Source organism: Branchiostoma floridae, chromosome 3 (assembly GCF_000003815.2).
Source record: "Branchiostoma floridae strain S238N-H82 chromosome 3, Bfl_VNyyK, whole genome shotgun sequence".
In the NCBI taxonomy this organism is placed as follows: Eukaryota; Metazoa; Chordata; class Leptocardii; order Amphioxiformes; family Branchiostomatidae; genus Branchiostoma; species Branchiostoma floridae.
The window spans coordinates 30,021,648-30,048,596 of NC_049981.1; the positions used below are offsets into that span (position 1 = coordinate 30,021,648).

The 26,949-nt window shown below is 42.3% G+C and overlaps 3 protein-coding genes and 1 long non-coding RNA gene across 7 annotated transcripts in view; 1 reads left to right on the forward strand and 3 right to left on the reverse strand.

The window, feature by feature from the left end:
- On the reverse strand, positions 1-4,552 carry LOC118410939. Its single transcript, XR_004830625.1, has 3 exons — positions 3,627-4,552; positions 2,690-2,836; positions 1-2,093 (listed from the first exon to the last, which is right to left on the reverse strand). It is a non-coding gene; the product is annotated as an uncharacterized LOC118410939 (long non-coding RNA).
- Positions 4,553-6,745: 2,193 nt separating this feature from the next.
- Positions 6,746-10,030, forward strand: LOC118410935 (histone H2A.V). Its single transcript, XM_035812905.1, has 5 exons — positions 6,746-6,900; positions 7,059-7,136; positions 7,275-7,388; positions 8,976-9,105; positions 9,528-10,030. Exons 1-5 carry the CDS (start codon positions 6,898-6,900, stop codon positions 9,587-9,589), a joined length of 387 nt encoding a protein of 128 aa, XP_035668798.1. The 5' UTR covers positions 6,746-6,897; the 3' UTR covers positions 9,590-10,030.
- A 2,045-nt stretch (positions 10,031-12,075) lies between these two features.
- The window catches only part of LOC118410931 (lysosomal acid lipase/cholesteryl ester hydrolase-like), a 15,656-nt gene continuing 782 nt past the window's right edge, over positions 12,076-26,949 (reverse strand). The window contains exons 1-9 of one of the 3 annotated variants that reach the window (XM_035812897.1): positions 19,676-19,837; positions 19,284-19,515; positions 18,817-18,934; positions 17,720-17,918; positions 17,042-17,285; positions 14,208-14,363; positions 13,409-13,480; positions 13,066-13,134; positions 12,076-12,556 (exon numbers count right to left, since the gene is read on the reverse strand). In XM_035812897.1, the coding sequence (XP_035668790.1) occupies positions 12,320-12,556; positions 13,066-13,134; positions 13,409-13,480; positions 14,208-14,363; positions 17,042-17,285; positions 17,720-17,918; positions 18,817-18,934; positions 19,284-19,472 (1,284 nt within the window). In that variant the 5' untranslated portion in view covers positions 19,473-19,515; positions 19,676-19,837 and the 3' untranslated portion in view covers positions 12,076-12,319. Of the gene's footprint in view, positions 12,557-13,065; positions 13,135-13,408; positions 13,481-14,207; positions 14,364-17,041; positions 17,286-17,719; positions 17,919-18,816; positions 18,935-19,283; positions 19,838-26,949 lie in introns of those variants that run through there. The other 2 variants (XM_035812895.1, XM_035812894.1) reach the window with 2 other exon arrangements.
- On the reverse strand, positions 21,428-26,583 carry LOC118410933 (lysosomal acid lipase/cholesteryl ester hydrolase-like). Of its 2 annotated transcripts, XM_035812903.1 has the most exons (7): positions 26,342-26,583; positions 24,918-25,161; positions 24,009-24,161; positions 23,070-23,141; positions 22,674-22,742; positions 22,021-22,211; positions 21,428-21,749 (listed from the first exon to the last, which is right to left on the reverse strand). In XM_035812903.1, the coding sequence occupies exons 1-7, from the start codon at positions 26,566-26,568 to the stop codon at positions 21,701-21,703; spliced, it is 1,005 nt and encodes a 334-aa protein (XP_035668796.1). In that variant the 5' UTR covers positions 26,569-26,583; the 3' UTR covers positions 21,428-21,700. The 2 variants fall into 2 exon arrangements, with proteins under 2 accessions (XP_035668796.1, XP_035668795.1); XM_035812902.1 differs by having other exon boundaries at positions 21,428-22,211.

The following is a 26,949-nucleotide window of genomic DNA, read 5'->3' on the forward strand; positions in this document are numbered from 1 at the left end:
TCGTTCTGAAAATCTTTTATTACAACAGTACAAAGAACATTTTGCAAAATGTACAGCTACAAATACCCAGCTAAGTATATCCGCAAGTTATATATAGTGCAAGCACAAGCTAGCCACAGAGTGCTCTAATATAGAGCTAAGAGATATTGAGTACTTCAGTCCACAAACCACATACTTTTGTACAGTGCAGGTACATGTGATTGAATAAACATAGTCCTAGTTTTGGGGTAAGAAAGCATGAAAAGGACTACAGACAATAGTTCGTAGGTATTCTCGTCAAGACGAGGGTAACCATGGCGACCGTGAGGAAGTGACATTTGTTGAGTTGAAGCACTGTTGACTGGTAACTAGGATGTGACGATAGAAATAAAACAACGCTAGACACAAACTTCAACCAAGGCGTATAACCTCCTTTGTCGACGTTTGTCTCTAGGGTTGTCTTATTTTTTACCGACACATCCTAGTTACTTGTCAACAGTATTTTCAACAGGGTTGAAGCAAGTAGTCATACATACACTTTATCAAGTGCTGACAGCTTATTTCCCCATAGCGGCTACGTTATGGAATTTGTTTATCACCCCAACAAATTAGAGGCTCACCTATCTTACCCCCCGTAACTCAGGGTGGGGTTGTAGACTTTATAACAGTCTTTGTTCTCAGTTCGTTTGTCCATACAAACATATATACAAACTACATTTGGTACGTTACCCCCCCATCCCACAACTCAGGGTGGGGTTGTATACCTTAAAACATTCTGCACACGAGTTCCTATACCAACACACCTCCGAATGCGCAGTAGCATCGCAATGACGTGCAGTTTAAAACAAGGTATTAACGTTACATGTACATCGTGACTTTTAACAATGCGAAATACGTCAAACTATTTTCCACGCCTTTGATACTATTGTACTACGGCCATTGTGCCATGTAACAAAAGCTTGGCATCTTGGACTTAGCAACCCACAACGCGTCACATCATTAATTTCAAATTATACATAACGCTATATACATGCTTCGGTTACCATGGCAATGCCTGTATACCTGTACATGGCTCCTTGCCAGCGTTAACACAGTCACAAGCATGCTTCTTACGTAAACAACTTCCTCTGATTTGTATGCCTCTATTTATAGTTTATTGCCTTATTTTTACCCAGTTATTGCCTATTGTAAAAAGGGTGTGGGTCATAAATTGATAAAACAATAGCACAATAAACTAAAAATAGCGACAATAAACTAAAAATAGAGGCATACAAACTACACAAGCCTGACTTAACTTTTGCTAGAACCAGCTAGCATTGAATGAACTTACGGCTTACTAGTATTACGAACAAAAGTATGTACAGCGTTACTCAACTAGGAATTTAGTTGTGTGTAACGATATCGATCTATATACAAATGACACCCCCCACATCTCTCCTCAAACAAAGTCTAGACAAAATTGGCCACTTATACGCGACAGTGATTGTGATTGTGCAAGTCATGATGGTCTTAAGGTATGTGAAGCATTTTTTTTAGCCGAACGGGCAGTCTGTCTAGGCAAGTGAGGTTATAACCTCCTTGGTCTAGGACACAGTATTGTAAAGCGAAGCCCATCCCTCTCCTTCCACCACCGCTTGCCTTCACAACCGAAGTCATGTGTCAATTTTGCACCTGTATGAGGTGAGGAAAATCGACTACAATGCCAAGGACACACCGTCTAGCCGGGAATACCAGGATTCGAACCCATGATCACTCGATTTCGTGTCCGCTTGGCGGACCCCATAGAAATAAATACATAGATCATAACTTAACAAATCGGTCTTACAAACCCATGGCCACATGCCCAGTCCCTTGCCAGTCCGTAACCAAACCACTAGGACGACCGTGTGACACAAATACATGGACCAATTCATTCCACCAGACCTTTGTTTAAAGCGCTACTGCAAGTCGGTCGTACAGACCCACATGTCCAGTCCCCTCCCAAAGAAGTCTGTGACCGCCTTCTTCTTGTCGCAGCCGAACCCGCACTGGTTGCACTCGTCCCCGAACCTGTCCAGTAGGTTGCCGTTGTCAGTTCTTGAAATGGCCGCTACCAGCCCTTCACAGCCGTTACACTGGTGTTACGGGAGAGATAAGGAGAGAGAAATGTCATTTAAAACGACGCGACAGACATAGTGGTGGCGCACTCAAATTAGCAAACTTCTGTTAGCGCCTCTACTATACATATAAGAGACATAACGTAATGTAACAGAATATGGGCACAACTCAAAACAGGTATGATTGAAAAAATGTATGACATAAAGTAATTGAAAGCGCATCAACCCCATACCATAGGGACAAAAAGAATCTTACAAAGTAAAAGATTCGACGTGACAAACTCCAGAAAAGTTCCAATATACCTAAATCTACATTTACAACGACAGAGCAGTTTTGTGTTATACTTTGACAGTACGGTTACATACACTGTACATGTTCGCAAGTAACAAGATCGTTCCTACAATTGAGAGTTGATATTTCGGATATTATTAGCGGTTTTGAATCTCTTCAGGTATGTTAAATTTTACTAAGCTATTACATACTCTTTGTAACGATATCGTGTTGCCCTACCTGTACTTTATCGTTGTTGTTTTTTTTCGCAAAAACGCATGATCCTAAAACAAACCATACGAAATGAAGACATATGATAGATTTAGTACGTATTTCGCCTTACCGATCGTTCTGGCGTGTTTCTTCTTAAGCGGCGGATGACAGTGTTCTGTACAGGTACCGGTACAGCCTGGCACCGCATGAGCAGGAACTCTGAAGAGAGCATGGCGACAAGCACAACAGCTACGGTCGTCTTCATGTCTGGATGTGTCTGAAACGATGCGAAATGAAATGTTAGTATTTCCTGTCGCATGAAGATGGTTGAATTATAGATTATCTTCCACTTTTAGCCGTCGGGATGAAAAAGGATCATATGCTTGTCTTGGTTTGCTTACGGTAACTTAATTTTAGCAACTTTTAAGTAGCGGTCATGTCCTCATCGCATTGATCTCTGACAGAAACTTCTTATCGACGCCGTTAACTACTCCCTTTCTTCTCAACTGTTAAAATTAACGAACGCAATATTTCATGCATTTGCAGTATTCGATCGTCTTCCGTGACTTGTGCACATCGATTCCTGTGACGGGCTTTAGTTCCGAAGCAGCGGTCGGTAGGGAAATTGTGACCTTCTTCTTACATGCCCTGTTTTCTGTTCGCAATCCCCACCAACCTCTGCTTGGAGAGAGTATGGAGGGATAGGCACTCCACGATCTCTAGGTTGTTGCACTTGTGACCCCCGCACCCTTCTCAGTACTTTATCTTTTACTCGATTTGCTGTCATAACCACATCCTGCGCCGAATATTCATATATATATGATATAATAGATAGATAGATACGACTATGGCCATTTAGACCAACATGATTTAGAAAAGAATAGCGCCGAGACATTCGTCGATTCCGGGACCGACTTACTTCAAACCAGAAAAAAAAAATTAAGAAAAAAGTCTAAAAATGCAACAAGTTCGTAGAAAACTACTTCTTCACGTGAGAAAGACGATATCGTGGTATTGGTAACATATAGGAGCAATAGTATTCAATATATTGGAAAGTGCTGGTTTACCTTTCGCTAAGTGAAGATCGGCACTACTCTGAAGATTTCTGTCCGTTCTCCCGTCGATCCAAACTTCAAGTGTGCAGGGTGGGAATCCTCGGGCCCATTTATACCTTACGTCTCGCCATATATAGTCATTATTTTTAGCTCATTATCTTTTCGATCAGCCGTACCCACGTGTGCTTGATGGGTGGAAGGATAGGGTTATTTCCCTGAAAGGTGAGGGGTGACAAACGTCCGCGTCGTTTGTTTATTTTTTTAAACCCGGAAGCAACGCGCGGTCGCCAGGCAAGGCCACACCTAGCTCCTTCACCGTACGCCAAATATTGTCTTTTGTTACTCACGACTACCGTAAAGGTATGTAGGGCGACTTTTACGGCTAAGAAAGTCTTCTTAACGCCAGGGCAGAAAGTTTCTCCCCTTTTATTGCCGAGTGGGGTCGTTCATGGCTTGGGGTCGTTCGCGTCGTGTCTAGCCTTACAGACCACCGAGCATTAGCTATCTGTGTGGGAAGGATACTAGTACACACCCAATCATGTCCCCAAGCTATCCTCTACGTGACAACTTTACTCGGGAATTGAAGAGCAGGGATTTAAACTTTCATGGAAAAAAGATTAGAGAACAAACTTCGTCACGAGCCGCAATCTTCCTCTCTCGTCTAAGGGGTTAAGCAAACAATTAGAGTACTCAGTTGTAGATACTTTTGTGTTATCCGTGTGACGTCACATCGTGGAAACCCCCATACAATACTGCATCTATTAGGTATTAGTCTATTTTTAGATGAAGGTTACCACTTCCGTTTGGCCCAATGAGCATACGTCACCTACCTACCATATATGGAATGTGTATGCAATGTTACGTATTTACGTCTTTTTACTATTTATAGGATTTTCGGATTTTCTACCACTTTTCTGCATGCGAATTCAAAAAGTCAAAAGGACAAAACATTCTTCAAGGTCATTCAACAAAAGTTATTATCACTATATCAGTCACGCGGATGTCTGATTCTTTTTTGGGTCAAATTTCAAAGTGCGCCTCCGTGATTTCCCACCGTTACACACCTGAGTACACGTCACTTGAGCAAAGTTTGTTTGATTTCCGCAGCAACACCACGTGATAAAGACATTTTTGGCCATGCTGTAAGATCTTACTTATGTGGTACACTAATGACACTTCTAACAACAGATTTCATGTGTTGTTTACCTTAGATTATGTAACACTAGTAACCTTACATCTTTATCCGGGGCCGGGGGTAACCTATATGCGGTGTTTTAAAAACAGAGTATTTAGTGGTATCAAGGAGGTCAAGTGGACGGGAGATTATTCAAGACTGGAATACTTTTAAAATATATCAATTTTAAAACCACCGTCCGTCGACTATATATCCCAAAATAACCTGATTAAAAAACCCACGGGATTAACCCGTGGATTAAGATGAACTAGCGTTATATTACGTACGTTTCATTATTATCTAGTTTCTGAGGTGGACCCAAAAAGCCTATGGGCTTCTTCTCCCCTCTGCCCTGTATGTTTTCTTTTCATTCTGTATTGTCATTTGTTTTTAATTGTTGAATATGCGCGGCTTATGCGCTCATAAATAGATCAATAAATCAATACTGTTAACGTTCGCAAGGTATTCGGAGTTAGCGGTCAGATTTAATTTCGCGGAAGGGAGTAAGTTAAGAACGAACGTATCCGCGGTTTGCAGAGAATACTAATAGGTCACCGAAACAACGCGCAACGTTACATGAAACGAACCCCCGTCCATGTTACAACCAAGGACATACATGATCATATACTAGTAATACGCTTGGTACAGCATAGCAACGTTAGTTCACCTTTATCCATGTGGGAACCTATATCCGTCATTTACTTACATGGTATTTAGGGATATCAAGTCGACGGACGGCGGTTTCAAAGTGCCTATGTGCCCTGGTATATACATAGATATACACGGAGTGGTAGAAACATATGAAATATACAGTTATTGACATAACTTGAACTGCGACAAGTGGCTAATTCAAAAACTAGTATTGGCTGTATCTAGACGAATTAAGTTTGGATTTTTTTAAGCAGATGAAGACGAAAAGTCTTCTTCTATCCCCAGCACAGCTAGCTAACCATGGTTCGATTCATTCGCCTCGACCTGTGTCATCCAAAGCGACACTCAGCGGCCACGCTTATATTGCAACCAGAAAGACGACAACGTAAAAAAACTGGCAGAAGAACTTGTAGTCCTGTCAGGCTCACTGGAAAAATATAGTAGAATTTGGTCAAGTAGACAGATAAAATGCCAAAAGTTAGCCAGCTAAAGCCTCCGTCTCGTTAGCTGTCTATTTAGCCCATCATTTACTGTTTCACATAGACCAATGGATTTACTACCATGGCTTCTGGCATACATAGACAGTGTTTTCAGATATAATCTTTATACTAATCAAGTAAGTTGACTTTATCCCTGACTGTGCGACCTTCAAATCATTGTTTGATTATCAAGAAACGGCAAGTAGAGATGCCTTCTTACTTAATTTTATCCGTGCAATTTACTACAGTTTGTTAGCCTGGTATCCAGCCGTAATATTTATTTATTTATATATAGCTCCCAAGTCTCTTCTCTCCTCTTCGCAGCCGTAATATAGCTCCCAAGTCTCTTCTCTCCTCTTCGCAGCCGTAATATAGCTCCCAAGTCTCTTCTCTCCTCTTCGCAATTAAATAGTCTCAGTCAGACTCACTTGGCTGTCAAAGATTTAAAAAATTGTATAACATGTGCAAACCGTTATTTGCCATGACGCCTGAGGGGTTACAACCGAATTTCAACATGAAATTTCGTCTAAAATCAATAACAAACATGTTGATCAGAACATTGGCCATTGGTGCAATGCATTTCTAAAGGCAGGTGGCCTAAATTAAACTGAGGAACAATGCTTGAACAGATGTTTTTGTTTTCATTTTTTTAATGAATGTGTGAATGATATTCATACATTCCGACTACATTCATAAGCTTTTCTTTGACATGTAGGTTTTTGTAGTTTATATGTGTACCATAACATGTATTTCTAAATTAGATAAACTAGCCTATTTTCCTTTGTCAATGCCATATCATGCAATACCTTGTAACATTACGTGCCATTCCTAATTTGTGATTGGCCAATTCAAAACGTACACGCGCGTTGATTGGTCCAGCTGGTAGCGTCATCGCCCAAGCTTATAAATACCCCAGCATGCATTTGGCGGGCCATCAGTGGCGTTGCTTTGTTGTGCAGAGAAGACAGTACAAATCAAGATGGTAGGTTGTTGCAGAATCCGCCCAATCCTTCAAAAATCCTTTGCCATCCATTTTTTATTTTATCAAAAATGCATTTTTAAGGATGTTACGTGCATGCAAAACAAATATTGTATGTCGATGTTATGTTTTTAATGAGAATTTCGACCTTTGTTTTGTAGGCTGGAGGCAAGGCAGGAAAGGACTCTGGAAAGGCAAAGGCGAAGGCGATCTCCCGCTCAGCAAGGGCAGGACTACAGGTAAAAATGATCCATACATCAATAACAACCACCTTTGTACACGTTTTGCGAAGTATTTGTGTAGTTGGCGCGTTAAAATATCGATGTTTGGCCAATGTTTTGAACCGGCTCTTCTCCCTTCGCCCCTCCCCATTACAGTTCCCGGTCGGCCGTATCCACAGGCATCTGAAGAACCGTACGACCAGCCATGGCCGTGTGGGCGCCACAGCCGCCGTCTACAGCGCAGCTATCCTCGAATATCTGACCGCTGAGGTGAGAATTTCTTCAAAATATGCTCAAATCGCCGAGAAATCCCAATTTGTAGTCGTAGTAAAAACATAATTCGCGCCCTTGTTGCGACCCCCCGCGATGAAAACAAAACCTCCCATTTGCTCCTAACCCTTTATTCGTTTCCGTTTCTAATTCAAACTGAACCATCGCCAAAATGTACAAAAAATATGCATATCTACGTTTTAAACTCGTATTCCGAGAATTTGTTAGTATAATTTTGGCGGGATGCCCATCTGCAGGCTTTCAAAATTTGGCGGGATTTTGCTGTGTTCCCGCTCAAAATCGTTCGCGCAGACAACACAGCGTCCCACTCCACTCGGCATTCATATTTATATTTCCTGACGTAATTATAACAACTGGGCAACCATTATCATGTAGAAAAGCAACCTGGTGTGGCACAAAAGAGCTTCTTCATTAGATATTCTGGGTACGAAATAGGTGGATGTTGTCTGCCACGTAACGAGGGCACTAGAGGATGTGCTTTGTTGATATACCTTTGGGGAGGGGGGCACTCGCATGAGAAAAAAATTCCCTTTTAAGTTTAGGTAGCGTTAAAGGAGCAAAAATACTGATTTGTTCGTCGCACTTTGCCTTGACAAGGGATTAATTTTATTTTCCTAATACTTCTGACTTTGTACACAAATTTTTCACAGCTAAAGATAATTGTTTTTTTTCAGGTATGGTTTGTGCAAAGGTAAATGTATTCAGCGCTAAGTCCCTTTTTTGGGGCCAAGGTTGAATGAATGCCACATTTTTGTGTGCAATGAAAAATCTTCTCAAATTTAGGTCAATTCGTTGTATACACATGTTTTTCACACATTTTTGTTTAAAAGACATGCAAATACTTGTGAAGTGCTAAGGGATACTGAGTAAATGTGTGCTTAGTGATGAAATTTGTGTAAATAATTACCTCCTGTTGGTTCTGGTCATCCCAGCTTTGGAGACATGCGTAATAGTCTTAAGCACAAAAAAACAATCTCCTTGCTAAGAATAGCTTTAACTCTGCAAGCTACGAGAGAACATGCTTTTATTATACAAGTTATAAATTATAACATTCCAAAAAAGTTTTAGTAATTTAGCCTCGTACATGCAGGTATCTGATTTGCTGTGTACACCTTCAAACTCATTTGCCATTTTTTTTTGCTGTTGTCTTGACAGCTTAAAAATCAAGCATTTATAACTTGATTTGGATGTGCATTGCTTCCTATAGAAGCATTGAGTAATATTTTACAGTGTACAAAATACCTTTCTGGCAACCTGGGGCAAAAACTAGGTTGCACAACTTGATTTCAAGTTGCACCACCTATAATTCACTAATTTCTGGAGAGAAAAAAGGGTACAATACATACATGCTTGACTAATATGAAACAGAGCTGCCTCTGTCCACTTATTTCTTCCAAGTAAATTGACGACAAAATCTAGTTCTGAGGCTCAAAATCTAAGTTGCACCCTGTGCAACCTGAGTTTAGAAACAAGTTGCACCAAGCAAAAAGTGGTTGCAGTGTGCAAGTGGGTATTTTGCACGCTGTTTTACAGCATGCTCACACTGTCTTTCTCCATCATCCACAGGTGCTAGAGTTGGCGGGAAATGCCAGTAAGGATCTGAAGGTGAAGCGTATCACGCCTCGTCACTTGCAACTGGCCATCCGTGGGGACGAGGAGTTGGACTCCCTGATCAAGGCTACCATTGCTGGTGGTGGTAAGTCATCTTATGAGCCACTTTCCTATCTGTTCATTCAGAACTTGTGTTGTGGCTGTTTATTTTACTTTGTTGATTGGCTATCCAGGCCTGGAAAATCGAGTGTACAGAAATTGTACAAAGGCGTATAGTTACCTTAACTTTGAATTATGGCTGAGGAACTTTGGTTTTACTTTGTATGAACTTGGTAGGATGTTGCAGTTGGCAGAAATTTAATTTCTTGACCCCAGAAAAGAAACAGCCTACTAGCACTCTGGAATAAACAGACAATACAGTACAAGCATAGAATTCAAAAGTGGGTTGCATGCGGAAGCGAAGGGCAAGTTGTATATTTTAATGTTCCAGGAATTCCCGGAGACCAGGGCTATGCCCTGGGTGTGTATATCTTGTTAAAATTAATTGCATTTCTTGTTGCATTGCAGGTGTGATCCCCCACATCCACAAGAGTCTGATCGGGAAGAAGGGATCTCAGAAGGCCACATAAGCTGTACCATTCCACGTCTACGATGTCCTTTATGATTCCAAGCTTCTACGCTTTTCTTGTATCTAGCCGATAGTCGCCATTTCCGCCTCCTGTCATCGTCTTGATATGCTGTATAGTAGTAGCATCGTTTTAGACCCAAAAGAAAAAGGAAAAAAAATCAAAAGCAATTGATAGATGAAGTAGTCGCTAAGCTGTGTGTAGCCTGTCATCACAAGCCTGTATATCTGGCAGCATAGTGCGAGGGACTCTAGTCTCGTACATAACAGTAAGGTATCCTAATTTTTCCAGTGACCATTGTAGTAGTATGTACTCGTGTGTGTTTGCTTGCTTTTATTGTTGGTTTGCTTTCGAATTTTGTATTCCAGTAGTGGTGGTAGGATCCCCGTCATGTGACCATGGAACACACACACCATACAATAAAATGGAGTTACTTTTATACATACATTTTGCGTGATTCATTCCCTTGATTAGATCATGCGACAATAATGTAGAGTTATTGTGCTAGAAATAATGTAGCAAGTTCCAACTTACTTGTCCCTGGCACACTATTGTGCATTCATAGTCTCTAAGTAAGTCAACTTGCTTGGACCTGGGTGTTTGAATCTACAACAAGTTTTGATGTGTCCAAAGGCAACTGTTGAAAAGATGGTTATGTTAGAGCAAGAGCAGCTGCGAATAAAACATTAACACTAACAGTGTCCATGAAAAACATGGCGTGTCCTTGAAACTAGAGAATTTATTGGCAAGCCAGACAATGGTCACATGTTCAGTATGACTAGTAAATAGTTAATAGAAAATTCTTGCCGGAGGGCTAATAGCAGGTACAATGTTACATGAATGGCGACAAACAGTGTAGAACAATATAGAGAATATATACTGTTTTACTTTTAGGTTGTTTGGTATTATATTTGGGAATGGTGTAGTCCACAAAGGTTCCTGAAGCTCTCTTTGATGCCAGATGCCACCTAGTGGACAGAAGAAGTACTACAGTCAAATTTGGGTGTGGCACCAGTTGACCCTGTGTGACAGGCACACTTGATGCACGGACACAGCATTGAGATTGCCATTTGTTAACTGGCCTTGGTTTTTAAGAAGTGACGTGCTGAAGTACAGTCCATATCAAAGGCCTTACCCAGACTGGTCTTTTTTTGGAGAGAGATTTTTTTTGCAGAGTTTATGTTTGCTGCAACTGGGGCAATATGAATGATTTGTGTTCAGGCTGCCATTACAAAACCTTGCAATGTAGTCCTGCCAATTGCAAGTTCCTTGCAATTCAGCCCCTGGCTACAAGGAGTAGTCGGTCCACCCAATAACATGAAGCTTAACAATGACCTGCACTTGATAAAATATCACTTCATTGTGCAGTTGTGTACATTTGGTTTTGGCGTTGAAAAAAATAGATTCAGAAACCTAGCAAGAACATTGTTACACTGGCTAGTAGTATCGATACGTCCAGATGTACGTGCAGGTGTTTTTGTGTACTATGCAAACAAAGGTGCGCAGATAAGGCAAAGGAGTACTGTAAATGCGGAAACTTTCCCGGTGGTTTAATTTTCGCGGCAGCCGCCTCACCGCGAATTTAAAACCACCGCGAACATTTTTCCGTAACAATAAGAGACTACAGTGCATGGTGCTACCGCGAAATTAAAACCAACGCGAGAAGACAATTGTCTTCTTAAAAAGGAATGAAAACAGAAGGACTATTTTGGGGATGCAGTTTATCGTCATTTATCACCAGTTTGACCGGCCAAAAACATTGTACAGCTTATAACAACAGGATGTACTCCCCAAAAGAAAACTGACCCATTTAGCTTGCATTTCTTACAGACAGTATAGCAAAGGTGTTGTTTGCAAAACTAATTTCAGCTGTAATTTTCGCATTACATTTACTAGTATTTCTGCAACTTACCTGCATATAAAATAGGATGCTGTATGGCAAGTATCTGAAGCTATTGTGGCAAAATATGCATATTGGTCTTTTTGATAGATTTTTCTTAAAAATTTTTGGATGGTATCTCAGTATGGTATACAGTACTACCCAAAGTATTTGAACAGGCAAATAGAACCTCAAATCATGATGTTCAAGAATGATGTATGCATCACCACCTGGAGCCTAGAATTCACACTGCACCACAACAAATCTGCTGCGTCATCATTGCATCATCCTTTGCATAACATATGGTCAGTATCTGCCATCTAGCAGCACAAGGTGGAACTGCAGCAAGGCACAGATCAGGCCAGCTCACTGATATCAATCAAAATCAGACTCCATTGCCTGGAACTTCTATTATGATATGAAACATGCAGTTTTCTTTTTAGTCGATGATTCTTTTTGATACAAACAATGATCTGTCAGTATTAAAATGTACTGTAAATGCATTTAAGTTTTTGGGGATTTAATTTCGCGTTTGCGGGAAAATGGAGTTTTCACAGTGGTTTTAGGTTCGTGGTAGCGCAAAAACCATAATGGAAAAATATTCGTGGTGGTTTTAAAAGTGGCTACCACGAAAACCGCGAAAATAAGACCACCGCAAACATTTACAGTATCCCACAAACTTACTGTTGGCTCATAAAGGTTACACAGCTTTGATATTGTTTTGGCATCTAAAATGTTTATAATGTGTTGATTTATGACAGGATTCCCCATCATAACAATGGACTGGCCCAAAGATATAACAATACTGATAGTAATCCAGAAGTAACTACTTGTAAGTAGGGGTGGACAGGCTGTCACCCTTTCTGCTTCTTGATGATGTCTATTATGTCCTTGTAACATTTCTGGGGAGCGTCCATGCCCCAGATGAAATCGAGGTGTTGCCATTCTGGTATGTCCTTCACATAGACCTTGTTTTTCAGCCTGGGAAGGAGGGTGGCCACGTCTTTCGGGTCGGCGAGCCAGTCCTGTTCTCCTGTGAACAGGGCCACCGGGACTGTCATGTTCTCCGGGTAATACTTCGGTGGGGTCGCCTGTGGAGAAGTAAAAAATTCAGGCAGAGAACTTCTATGCCATGAAGTTCTAAATCAAAGTTTTGATGTTTGTTCTTGGTCTGCAGGGTGTTCGATTCATAACCCACTCAGAGGTTCTGGGTTCGAATCAGTTCATCTTGTGCCACCGATCTTGTGCCCGCCTGGGAAAGACACTTTTCATGACTTTCCTCCCTTTGCTCATGTGAAAATTAGTACTTAAATTCGGTTAGGGCTGTCCGTCAGATCAAAGATGCTACTAGTATATATAATGTACTTGCTCAGATTTGACATTAAATGCAGGTCCCGTGTTTGAGGAGAGCCATGTTAAAGAACCCACCACACTTATCGAAAAGAGTAAGGGTACTTCCCGGGTGAGTGGATCAAATAAATCTGCCCAGACATACAGCTTGTACTGTTCAGTACAAACCTGGTGTATTATGCCATATGGCAGTTTACCGGTTATGCAAAACAAACATAACAAAGAAACAAAATCACAGTTTGTGGCTTACCTGATTATACTTCAGCAGGTTTTCCACCAGACCATAATCATACATCTGGAACTTGTGGTCCTTCACTGCCTGGAGGGATGAATCATCAACAACATGGTTCACATTCACGAGTAATTGTCTATTCTGCATATGACCTCTGTCAATCAGTATAAGCCCTTTCACAGAGATCAGAACGCATTTGCGGCAACAGGAATTCTCACTAGGTACAGGCCTGGAAAAAGAAAACATAACCCGCCAGGGCCTTTACCTTTGACATATTACCTAGAATTCCTCTCGCCACACATGCGTTCTAGTTTAATTGTTTAAATGAATGTTTTATCCATAACCCCAGGGTTAAATTTACCTGTGTGTAATGTACCATGTTCTGTACAGAGGTGCCGGCAGGGGAGTGGCTCACGTACACAGGGATCCTGGACTGGGATTAGATACAACAATCTACAGTAAGTTTCTTGGATACACATCATACAGTACACGTACATGTACATGTTCATGTAGCTGAAATCTCCAAGCAGATCTATCAGTGTCAGAATAGTGTCTATGAGCCCAGTTCCAACTGGACAACAGTCATGACAGTCACCAGGCAACGGGATACTGTTGGCCAGATAACTCTGTCTTGTCCTATGGACACTGTCTGGGAGCATAGCAATCTTTCTAAAATGTTTCTAGCATATGTCAAAGTCTGATAGAAATGAATGTATGAAAATGCACTAAATCCTTGATTTTTACTCTCAAGGTTTATTTCTCTCAGTCTGTTTTTTTGTGTGTGTTTGATGATGCCAGCATAATGCGACAAGTTGTAAATGGATCTTCATGATATTTGGCTTGTGGGTATGGATGGACAAAAGGAAGATCATTAATGCTAGAAAGGGACTCCTAGCTGCATCAATTCTATGGTACTGTACCAGAACCTCTGGTTTTCATATATCCTTAGGAACCTGTCTGAGACCTGCTTTGGTATTTATTTTACATTGTGTGTTTTATATTGTAGATAATAATATATTGCAGCCTTGAATTTATGGACCAGGTCTACAATGCCCGGGTGTGAGTCAGTAAAGGTGATCACACCTGTTGTCCCAACTTCCACCTGTGCGCTGAATTTTGATAAACAAATAAACAAAGGTTTGCCTGGTTTATTTACTCACGATGTTTGTGTTTCCGTAGTTGAACCCGCCGATGAGGAAGAGAACGTTCTCGCACACGACATCCAGTACAGGTTGGTCGCACACGTCTTGTCCGAGGAAATGCATAAAGTCAGAGCTGGGGGAGAACTCGTGGGTACCCAGAACGTCAAACAGCAGCTGGAAGGGAACATGTCAACGTCTTAATCATCTGTTGTTACAGACTGAAGCGATTGTATTACTTATGCAGTAAGACAAGAATACAACAGCTAGCTAGAAGAAAGAAAAGGTGATACTATTAGCATAGGACAAGGTGATAGTCACTTGTTATGTCAAATTCCTACCACAACTGTGGTAAACCTCAATAAATAAATAGATGTTCGACCCATTAGGTTTTGCCACTTGTTCGGCAGCAAAAATTGTCTGTCTTCACCATTTTGGGTTCACTGATGCCTACCTTTCTTTATTCAGGTTGTAACAAGACAATACACTGTGAGCACTAGGCAGCATGGCTGGTATCGTGGCCACAGACATATAAATATACAATACAAGATGAACATGTATATACAGTAATAGAATAAAATAGTTGTCACAATAAAAGCAGGTAAAGCTAACACTTATGCCTGACTAGCTAAAATTTACTAGACAGTGGCACGGCTGGAAGAGAATCTTTTGGTAGATATCATGTACACACACAGTGCTTCTGAAAGCTGTCTATTGATGACAGGGTCATGGTCAGGTGAGCCGTCGAGCAGTAGTGAAACAGTAGGCCGTTGTCGTACAAGGCATTCAACAGTGGTGGTGAGTTTGCTACGCTGCTCAGAGTACAGGGGGCAATGTAGTAGGTAGTGTTGGACTGTTTCAGAAGAGGCCCCACAGACACATTGTTTGCTCTTGATGTTCATTTTGTGCAAGGTACTGTTCAGTTGACACCAACCCATGCGTAGCCTGGCAGCTTGGATGTTGCTCTGCCTTGGGCTGAGTCGTCGGTAAGTTTGGTGGTGCCTTGCGGTGAACAGGTGCTTTTTGCTCACTCTCTTAAAATCAGCGAGGCTACGGGCGTCTCTGACTGTCTGCGGTAGCTGGTTCCAGAGTGAAGACGTGAAGGGAATAAAACTGTTTTTGAAGGTCTGTGTCCGGCAACGAGGAGCATGAAGGTGAGTGTTGTTGCGTAGTTGTAGACGTGTTGTAGACTGGGCGCCTCTTGTTGACGGAGTGAGCAGCTGTAAATGTGGGGGTACAAGTCCGTTTGTCATTTTGTACATGATGGTGAGTGAGTTGAGCTGTCGTCTGGTGGCTAGAGAGTCCCATTCCAGTTCCTACAGTAGGTTAGACTTTGGGGTACCCTTCATCGCCCCTGTGACGAGAAGGCCTGCTTGGTACTGGACCTGTTCTAGCATCCTGCTAGCTGAGCTTGCCAAGTCACCCAGTAGCGCTGACGCGTACTCCAACTTGGGTCAAACTAGAGCAAAGTATGCTGTTTCTAAGGCCTGTCTTCCAAGTTTGCCACTGACTTTGCGCAAGAGGCCTAGCAGTTTTCTACTTTTGCTCGTGGCCCTTTGTACGTGCTCTGTCCATCTGAGGGATTGGTGGATGGTGGCACCTAGATGACTGTAGAAAGGCACTTGTTCCACAATCTTCCGAGTAGGTAGATAGGAGGTAGCTGGACATTGTTACGATTAGATTTGATGCAGACCACCTTACACTTATCAGGGTGTAGACTTAGGCCCCAGTCCGAAAACCAGTGGGATACAAGTTGTAGATCTGCATTTGTGGTGACTGCCACTTCCTGCACTGTCTTGGCTGAGTTGTAGAGAGATGTGTCATCTGCAAAGCAATTTAGTGATGACTTGCATGGGAGGCTCATCAGATCATTTAAGTACAGCAGGAACAACAACGGTCCCAGTATACTGCCTTGAGGTACTCCCGCTGTTGTTGTTCCCCAGGTTGAGGCGACACCGTTTATGACGACTCGTTGTTGCCTCCCCGTCAAGTAGCTGTCAAACCAGCGGACCAGCTGCCCTCCCACTCCGTAACGAGTCAACTTGTAGGTGAGTCCTTGATGCCAGACCGTATCAAACGCACGCTTTACGTCGAGAAAGACGGCTGCTGTGCAAGAGATGTCCGGATCTTCGATGGACTTGGCCCAGTCGTCGACTAGTCGGATCAGCTGCAGGACGGTGCCGTCCCCTTTTCGGAAGCCACACTGATTTTTATGCAGAAGGCGGTTCTCTTCAAGGTAGGTATACAGATGGTTGTGGACCAGTCTTTCGAGCACCTTAGCTACTGTTGGTAGCAAGGATATAGGTCTATAGTTGAAGGGATCAGTTCTGTCGCCCTTTTTGTATACAGGGGTTACGTTGCTCTGCTTCCACTCCGTAGGGAATAGTCCAGTCGCCAGAGAGTAGTTGAATAGACACCGTAGCGAGTCGCAGATTTCAGGCGCAGCCTCCCTGAGTAATCTGTTTGGGATGCCGTCAGGTCCCGGAGCTTTGTTCACTTGGAGACTCTGTAGTACGGTTAGTACCTCCTCTGAAGTGACTTGGAGTGATGTAAACTGCTTGGAGGTAAGTCTGCTGATGCCTAATTTACTACATGTAGCTTGTAATTCCCTGAATAACAAATTACCATTAAGTAACTTTAAGTGTAATACAGTACTTATGTATAATATTATCACCAAAATCTTGGCATCAGCCAGGCCCTCTTATAGAATATAGCTTCAACGGGCAAATACTGTCAAGGTAAAAATTCATGTCTTATTAGTAAAGCAGAACAAATTATTATAATATTAGAGTTATAGGAAGAGATTACAACTACATTGAATCATTTAACTGAATTGAATCCAAAACTGGTTTCACCTCAATAGGATCCACATAATTAGCCAGTTGCCTGATGGGCGACTTGATGTCCCCCACCGTCGTCACGGGAGCCAGCGCGAAGAAGGTCTTGACTTTCCTGGCCAGCTCCTGGTTCCTGGAGAACTCTGCGAACCCGATCATGGTCCCCTGGGAGTGGCCCACGTAGTACAGCTGCGTCTGGTTGGTCACGCTCAGCGCGTGGGTCAGCATCTTGGGAAGGTCGTACCTCGCCATCTCATCCCAACTGTGGAAGTTAGGACAAAGAACAGTCTGATTACAGTTAATTCTTGTAATTTTCACTGTGTTTTGTTTTTGCTGTATTATTTGTCTGTAGTGCTATCTGAACTTAAAACCACTGTGCGAACACTCCATTTTCTCCCAACCCCAAAAATCAAATCACCGCATTTACAGTACAGCAAATACAATTAACTCAAAAGGGACACTGATTAATATGCATACTAACGTAGATCAAGGATGGTGGTGCTTGCACCCCACTGTTACATTCATATGAGTCATAATATTTGTCTTCAAAGCCATCTTTAAGACCCTAAGTAAGTGTCTTCATTACTTCTGTAAGAGTGGTACTTTTACATGGAATGTTTTCAGGTCAGTTTTTGAAATACAAAATGCGTACTTAGGATATGTACGAAAGAAATTTTTATGTTGTCAATGTCTCACCTCCATGCCCAGAACTTGGCCTCGCTGGGTTTCAGCGAGGTGTGATTTCTGGAGTACGTGTTTCCGCGTACGTTCCCCAGCCACACCTCACATCCGGAATCCGCCAGGATGAACGCCAGGCTCTCATTGGCTAGGTTGGTCAGGAAGTTGGTGGATGCTCCCAGAAGTCCATGTTGCAGGAAAACAACGGGCCTCGTCTCTGCGTGGAAAAAGAAGTACACAAATATCTGCTGTCAGAGACAATCAATCAATCAATCAATCAATCGATCAATCAATCAATCAACCAATCAATCAATCAATGACCTTTATTTATACTGGTAATGCCCTGTCGTATTCAGACAAAAATGAATGAAGTTCAATTTCTTTTCCAACTGTAGATACATTATATAATATACTACATATTAAAATACATTCCATAGCTGAACAATTTGGCAGTACAAAATTTGTTTCCACCATTGCATCATTTAATTGTATAATGTTACACGAGTCTGTTTTATAGAGACTGATTTTTCATAACAAGTGAAATATTTCAGTTACACATATTTTATATCTAAGCATGCAAGTATCATTGACCCCCCAATTTTGTTCCTATATATATATATTGATAATCAATAGCAAAGCAAGTTGGATGCATCTAATATAAGTCCTCATTGGACTGTCCATCCATCTGTCTGTCCATCCATCCATCCATCCAACCGTCTATCCATACATTCATTATATTATATAGATCTGTCAATAAAACATGTGAGATTGCGTAGCATAATCGGCAGCACTTTGGGTTCAGGCCCAAGAGTTCCCGAGTTCGAAACCCGTCATGTCACCGATCTTGTGCCCTTGGGAAAGGCACTTTACACGAGGTACGCATACCATGATTTACATCTTTGACCAGACTTATTAATCTCCAAGCAGATCCTACAAAGGCATAAGATACCAAACTGGCTCAAGGAGTGTAGGTAGCCAAAAGGTGTACATTTGCCATGTAGCCAAACAAACCCCTAAGCTGGCTTCACTCCTCTGCCAGCTTTTGATACTATCTTATGCTAAAATAGGATCTGCTTGGAGATTACAGACTCATAATCTAATGACATCTAGTGCACCTGTGCTGTCTGGTGCATTCCTTCCATGTGGGATTCTCTGCATGTTGAGGATGAAGCCGTCATCTGTAGTGACATAGTGGTCCTCACAGGGGTAACCTTTACTGGTGATGAGCTGGGTCTGTATGGGGGGAGAGAACAGGGGGTCTGTATGGGGGGAGAGAACTGGGTCTGTAGTGACATAGTGGTCCTCACAGGGGTAATTAACCCTTACTGGTGATCTGAGCTGGGTCTGTATGTGGGAGAGAATAGGGGTCTGTTAAAATGACATAGTGGTCTCCTCCATTGAAGCAGAGGTTTCAGTTAAGGGAATACTAGTAGTAGACTTAAGACTGCCTCCTTGCCACTACTAAATTACTACTCCCCCCGCTGAAACTGTTTGGTGAAAGGAGGCAGCAGTATTTAATAAAGAATTCCCTAGCATTTAATACTCTTCCCCTGACTGAAACCTCTGCTTGGAGAATACATGCCGGTGTCATGTCTTCTTCCGGGTCTCTCCTTCCAAGCCTTGTAGTAGGTAAAGGTGTTGTCCTGTCACTTTCGGTCACCGACCCGTGCGGCGGATAAGGCACGGACCCCACTTCAGCAAGAACTGCAACCGCGACCATCCAGCACAGAAGGACGAATTCCCGGGACAGCTGAGTGCACGTGTGTGCCATCGTCGACAACTCACGGTTGAGCGTAACCAGAGGTGTGGTTCAACTGTTGATAGGAGAGTACTGTTCTATTCAAGTTCTATAGTTCTATGGACATGTAATACGGATCTCGAGTTTACGAATGTGACAAACTTTTCAACAGTAGAGCGTACCACCACAATGCACTGTAATGAGAACTAATGAACGTGTTATAGCATGAGCTTTACCCTTCAGTAGTTCTGTCAATGCTGTTTTTGTCCAGTATTAATTGTTGATGACCAAAGTAGGTGGATCAAGGTCCAAAGTTTGGCTGTCAGCTGATGACTTTACCTGTCACATGATGTCTGTCCCCTGGACAGAACCAAACTCCTTACGGGGGGGACTGAACCATACTCCTTACGGGGGGGACTGAACATTGTGGGGCCGCGTAGCACAGTGGTAGTGTATTCGGCCCGTGACCGAGAGGTCGCCGGTTCGAATCGGCCTGCCGTGTTGCCGGTCTTGTGCCCTTGGGAAAGGCACTTTACACGACTTTCCTCACTTTACTCAAGTGAATAATGAGTCGTCCCTCGGATAGGACGTTAAATGGAGGTCCCGTGTATGGGGAGAGCCATACCCTATGCACGTTAAAGAACCCGTCACATGTGCGAACATCCACCCGAGCGGATTAAACCATTCCGGCCAAAATAGGGGTAGGGAATCTCCCGAGCAGCCCTCGTAACCCCTGCTTCGCCTATTGGGTCAGTTAGTCCTCACTCATAGTGAGCAATTGGGCTGGTCTCAATCATGATGTTTCTGACCTAGGGCGAAGAGTTGCTGTTACAGTTCCAATCATGTAACGTTAACCCGTAACCTTTAAGTGGCCTTCAGGCCTTGCTACGTGGTGACCATTGAGTAAAAAAAAAAAACAACCACACCCCTTACGGGGGGGACTGAACCACACCCCTTACGGGGGTGGACTGAACCACACCCCTTACGGGGGTGGACTGAACCACACCTCTTACGGGGGGGATGGAGTAAGCCGCAGAATTATGGCCCAAACTCGATGAATATCAGTGCTTGCAATTTTAACACAGGCGCGCATACAGAAGAGATTTGGGGCTAAAAGTCTCCTTTGGCAAATTATTCATTAACCGTGGCCGATCGCCATGAACAAAGCCTTAATTACTGAGATACCACCGGTAAACACCGAGTGCTTAAGGGGGACTTTGTTTAGGCAAGGAGGTCCTGAAAGGTCAAGGGGTAAACAAACTCCCTTATATTGAATGACCAGGGGATGACCTAGCCTCGTTTTGGTACAAGTAACACCTTTATCCATGGGGTAGCCTAGATGTATTCAACGGTTGTATGTAACAGGTTATTGTCACGATTTGCAGGTGGTAGATAGGTCTTGTGCTCAGGAAGAAGTGACCCCTAGCAGCTAGTTTTGGGATAGCAGGGCCATTTTGGTCAAAAATTTCTGAAGAGGATAACTCAAGAAAGGAACAACAGATTTTCATGATTTTTGGTATGTAGGTACCTTAGACAATGTTGCATAAAATACTAATCATGCAAAATAGCATAATTCATGAGCATATTCTATCATAGCAATTTTTTTAATGTATCTCTTGTCCCCGACATGCTATGGTCTTGACATTTGGGTTGTAGATAGCTTTTAGTATGGTGACAAAGTGGGGCAAGTTTCAGCCCCCTAACAAGTAATTATGGAATTTTTGTTAAGACATTTCAAAGAGGATAAATGCAGGAGGGAACAACAGGCATCATTTTATGCATGCAGGTTGCTTAGGCAAAGATGTTCATTATTAAATGAAATACATGTTATGCAAATGGGGACTTCATTTGCATAATTATTGAGGAAATAGTATAATTCCATTGTCGGTTTTCCATAATTGGACTTCAATAAATGTCTGGACCTGAACCTGTACCTCAACTTCAACTTGCTCAAGTAAAAGTTGATCTTCAATAAGGATAGAAGCATGTTTGATCCAATAAAAATGTGTTTAATTGAGACACATGATGCAACAAAATTTTACCCATACAAAATTATTGTTTTTTCCTATGGTAATTTCACGGTAATTTTATCTGTCAAAGTGGCCATCCTCTGACCTGCCTGACTTGCACTTATTAGACACAGGTCCAGTACCTGTACACCAGGGTTCTGGTATTTTGGACCTGTACCTCATCGATTGTACTGGTACTGTATTGGTACAGTGTGCTGGTACACAGCTCTAGCTATGTTGTCTCCACCATTCTTATATCTTCTCTTTGCTCTTGATGATTTGAATGATGTCTGCGTAGCACCTCCGTGTAGCTATTTCATAACTGTACTAAACAGTCTGGTAAAGGCCCCATTGATGTATTAGTAAAGAAATAAGCATGGAGATTATTTTTAGATAGAAGATTACAATAGACTTTTTTGGCACCTTCCTGTATTGTGCATTGTATGAGGCAATTTAGTCTTCGGACTACCATCTTGTACTTTGTTTGTGTTGTTGTTATCTACATAAACCATCTCTCTCTCCCTCACATCTTCTCCATGCTCTTGATGATTTGAATGATGTCTGCGTAGCACCTCCGCGCAGCGTCCATACCCCATATGAAGTCCAGGTGTTCCCACTCAGGTAGAACCTTCTTGTGAGTGATGTTTGGCAGCTCCCCCTCCAGTATGGCCACATCCTTTGGGTCTGCAAGAATGTCGTGGCCCCCTGAGAACATGGCCACGGGTAGCGTGGCATTCTTTGCGTTGTACTCCGGTGCAGTTGTCTGAGAAGTAAAATAAAGTATTTTCATATATAAAATGCTTAAATACATCAACTTTGTACTTGTGTCAAGTTAAACTTTTCCCACACCTTTCAGTACATAGAGGCAGTGTATATGTCCTACATGTACTATACTGCCATTGGGCAGTGGATTGTGTTCAACTCCCATACTCATTCTTGTAAGTTCTGAGTGCTTAAAACAGAGAAAGCCTTATGCTCTGAGCGGCTCCTGCAGGCAAAACAAAAAAATACACCAGACTGGATAAAATTTAGAATGACTTTTGCATAGATAGAGAAATATTGTAGAGAAAAACTACTCATCATAAGGAAAAAAGGGCTAAAATTCTTCAAAACCTGGCTAAATGCAAGAAATTTTGTCACATCACATTGAAATTAAGAAAAAAAAATCTGACAAAATTGTATCTTATTGCACACAATCTCTACTGGACATTTGTATTGTACCTACCTGATTATACTTGATCATGTTGCCCTGTGGTCCATAGTCAAACATCTGGAACTTCCCAGTCTTGACTTGCTAACAGGGTATGAAGAGAGTATTGTAAGATGTTTGGATTATTATTAATATTCTTAATACCTGTATATAAAAGCAACAGATATAGGTGGCCATAGGTGACCCCACAGATGAAGGTATACAAGCATTTCCAATGTGATGTTAAGCCAAAGGTTCAGCACTTGAGGAGATCTTACACCTTAAAGAACCCACCACACATATTGATACAAGTAAGCAATTTACTAGTTTGTGACATATAAACAATATAATTCTTTATTGGAAATGTTTAAACTTTGTTCCAACACTAAAAGAAACTCACCATAAATTTAGTAAATTTTATATAGTTCTTACCTGGGCATAGTGCACCATGTTCTGGACAGAAGTCCCTGCAGGATTGTGGCCGGTGTACACAGGGATACGAGACTGCAAGGACAACATATATTTTGAAAAGTTCAAGACAAGATACATTTTATAAAGTACATTAATCCTGATCATAACGACAGGGTCTGTGAACCACAAAAGATGAAAAAAGGTCTTTAGAGCAAAATGTTATACTAAACAGGACAGAACATTGTTCCAAATGTAGGAACTAGGACAGGGCTGTAGCCAGCTTTTTAAAGTTTTGTTTCCATCTCGCTCATTGTTAGGAGCCTATGTCATTAATTGCTGTTATATATGCCTTTTCAAGCTTAGGAAAGTACATTTTTATCAATTTCTAGTCATAAGTTTCAGATTTTTTAAATGCATGGTTCTTTTTTCCTGTCCCAACAAGCATATTTCCTTCCTGGAATAGAGACCTGTAGACAGCCCTCAGCTAGTGTTTCAAAGTTCTTAAATGTCATTTGTATCACATTCATGTTGCCATAAACCACAGCAAATGAATAAGGACTTCCAAGCAAAATGTTTCACTCTGCAGGGCAGAATACGGTAGTTTCAAAATGTAGGAGCTTTTTTTGCTGCAAATCTCTGAAATGTTACGTACCACATTCGTATTGCCATGAACAATAAAAGATGAGTTGGGACTTCCAAGAAAAATCTTATTCACATTGCAGGGCAGAATAGTTTATAATGGGATTTACTTTGCTGCATGTTTCTTAAATGTCACATACCGCATTCAAGTTGCCATGAACCATAACAGATAAGTAGAAAAATCTTGTCTGCAAGGCAGAATAGTTTCCGGTTGTGGGATCTACTTTGCCCTTACAATAGTTGTGCCTATATCACTTACTACAACACACCAAGAAATCTGGACCCCCTATAATAAAATCCTCGCTAAATGCCTGCACATACCACATTCAGGTTGCCATAGTTGAACCCTGCGATGAGGAACAGCACGTTCTCACAGAAGACGTCCAGTACTGGCTTGTCACAGACCTCCTGGCCCAGGAAGCGGATAAACTCGCTGGTGGGCAGGAACTCCCCCTTCCCAAGGAGAGAATAGAGCTGCAGAACAAAACAAAAGTTAAAGTTGCCCGTACATCTGTGCAGATGCTTAGGGGTGGCCTCCATCTCCATTTCGAGTAGCCCTTGAGCCACACATTTGTGCAAGCCACTAAAGCAGGGGACTGGTCCGCTGGTAGTGATGTGTGTTTGACTTCCATAGTCTTCCTCATTAGTGCTGAGTGCTAAGCAGAGAAAGCAGCATGTACCATTTTTTAAGTCTTTGCTATGACTTGGCCGGGGATCAAACTCACGGCCTACCGAATGCAAGGCAAACACTCAACCCACTCGGCCATTGCACCAGTTGCAGAACAAAGGGACATACAAATTGTTTCAGAGCTAATGCACCATTTGATTTAAAAACTACCCCTTACAGAGATGGGTACAGGAAAAGGTAGGCACAGGACAACCCTTTTTGATCCTGTAGGTTGTGTCTAGGGTATGGTACTAAAAGATCAGGAGTCCATCCCTCTCCTCCCAATGCCTTTTACCTCCCAAACTGAAGTAGCCGATTTTTGCATCTGGGTGGATTGAGGAAAGCAGTACAAACTAACTTTCCCAAGGCAAAGACACTACATGTACATATAGCAAGGATTTCCAGGAATAAAACCCATGACCATGATCTTGAGTCAGCCAGCCTTGTCTATTGGCTATTTGATGTTCTCTAACAAGTCATTAGCTGATATTGCTGCTTAACCTAGCTACTTGTGAAGCCAGAATATGGACTTTAATCTGATAGTACAGAAACAGATGAGGTACCACAGTTGGGTCCAAAACCTCTGACAGGAATCTGAGGGGAGACTCCATGTTTCCCAGATGTGCAACAGGAGCCAGCGCGAAGAACGTCTTGACTTTCCTGGCCAGCTCCTGGTTCCTGGAGAACTCAGCAAACCCGATCATGGTCCCCTGGGAGTGGCCCACGTAGTACAGCTGCGTCTGGTTGGTCACGCTCAGCGCGTGGGTCAGCATCTTGGGAAGGTCATACCTCGCCATCTCATCCCAACTGTGGAAGTTTAATGCGACAATGAATAGTTATTTTATGGAAAATGCAAACACAATGTGGATAAGTCGATGTACGTAAGACACCCAGGTATAATCTCCAAGCAGATCCTACAATGGCATAAGATAGTACCAAACTGGCCAGGAGATTGTCAGCCAAGAGGTGTACATTTCCCGGGTAGCGAAACTCACTTCTAAGCCAGCTTCACTCCTCTGCCAGCTTTTGATACTATCTTATGCTACCGTAGGATCTGCTTGGAGATTACCCAGGTAATGAGATACGCCAAAAAGTAGTTACTCAAGCAACTGGATATGGTTTTGGAACTGGACATGGTTTTGAAACTGGATATGGTTTCCAAAAATTCCAGTTTCTTGAGTAACTACTTTTTGGAATTATTACATTAGTGGATAATATTAATATGCTTGCCTGCCTCAGAATAAAGAGACTCTTTTTATACGATTGCTTTATTCTTACCAACGTTTCGGTGACTGTCTGTCGCCTTCTTCAGGGTAATTCTGACTGGTTCACATTGTACTGTAGGACACGTGTCGCTGCTCAGGGGCAGTCACAAAACGTTTTACATATGTGAACCAGTCAGAATTGCCCTGAAGAAAGTGACAGACGGTCACCGGAACGTTGGTGACAATAAAGCAATGGTTGTGTAAAAATGGTCTCTTTATTCAGTAACGAACCTTATATTACCTGATGAAACGATTCACGGTTGCCTACCTACAGTATGTGTCACTAGGCACTGCAAGGGTGCTGACAAACGAATCTAAATCAGATGTGAATGTTAGTTCATCTGTGACTGTAGTCAACATTATGTTACAATTTTAAGAACCTTATATCCGTACACAAAATAAAGCGCTTACCAAAAAGCTTTCGATTAGTCCTCTGATCCTTATCAAGTTGAAATGACCCAAAGTTGCCAAAGCCTAAGTCACACATCTGGACCGGAAGTGTGACATCAGCAAAGGGTCAAAGGTGCTTGGCAGTTGGTCAAGAGAGTGAAACTGAAAGAGGCCATTTACATCAGAGCCCACAAACCTTCCCTCAACCGAGGCGGGGGCCGATACCAAGTGCCAAGCACCTTAAATAAGATGTGGTATCAAAACATTGACAGAATGCAATGTCATGTAGTTTGCTCCTGGGTAAGTTTTCGATCACAGGTCAACTATTTTACCTCCAAGCCCAAAACTGCTCCTGAGAAGGCTTCAGCTTGACGTGCCGTCTGGAGTAGGTGTTTCCGCGAATGTTCCCCAACCAGACTTCAAACCCTGCATCGGCCAGGATGAAACCGAGGCTCTCGTTGACCAGATTCTCGATCCACTGGGTGGACGACCCGAGCAGCCCGTGCTGAAGGAACACTATGGGTCGCGGGGCTGTGGAGAGGCAAGTAGTAGTATCCATTATTAGATTATACTGCTGCTGGGGTCCCTGACACACGGGTAGACAGTAGTTGGATAGTCTTCACACCGCGCTTCCATGCGGCTCTGTCCAGCGGGTTATTACCTCCATTCATGGAGGGTATATTTTCACTAGCATTTGTGTGTGTATGTCTGTCTGTCAACAAGATAACTAAAAAATGGCTGAATGGATTGGTTTTATACTTGGTGTGTTGGTGAAGTGTGATGAAAGCTGGAAATTCGTAGATTTTGGGCCTCCTAGCGTTTTTCCCTGGTACTACAGCAGAACTTCATGTTTTGATATCTTGTTTCCTGAACAAGCTATGGTCACAATATTTGGGTATTAGATAGCTCTTGTGCTAGGGATAAAGTGACACAAGTTTGA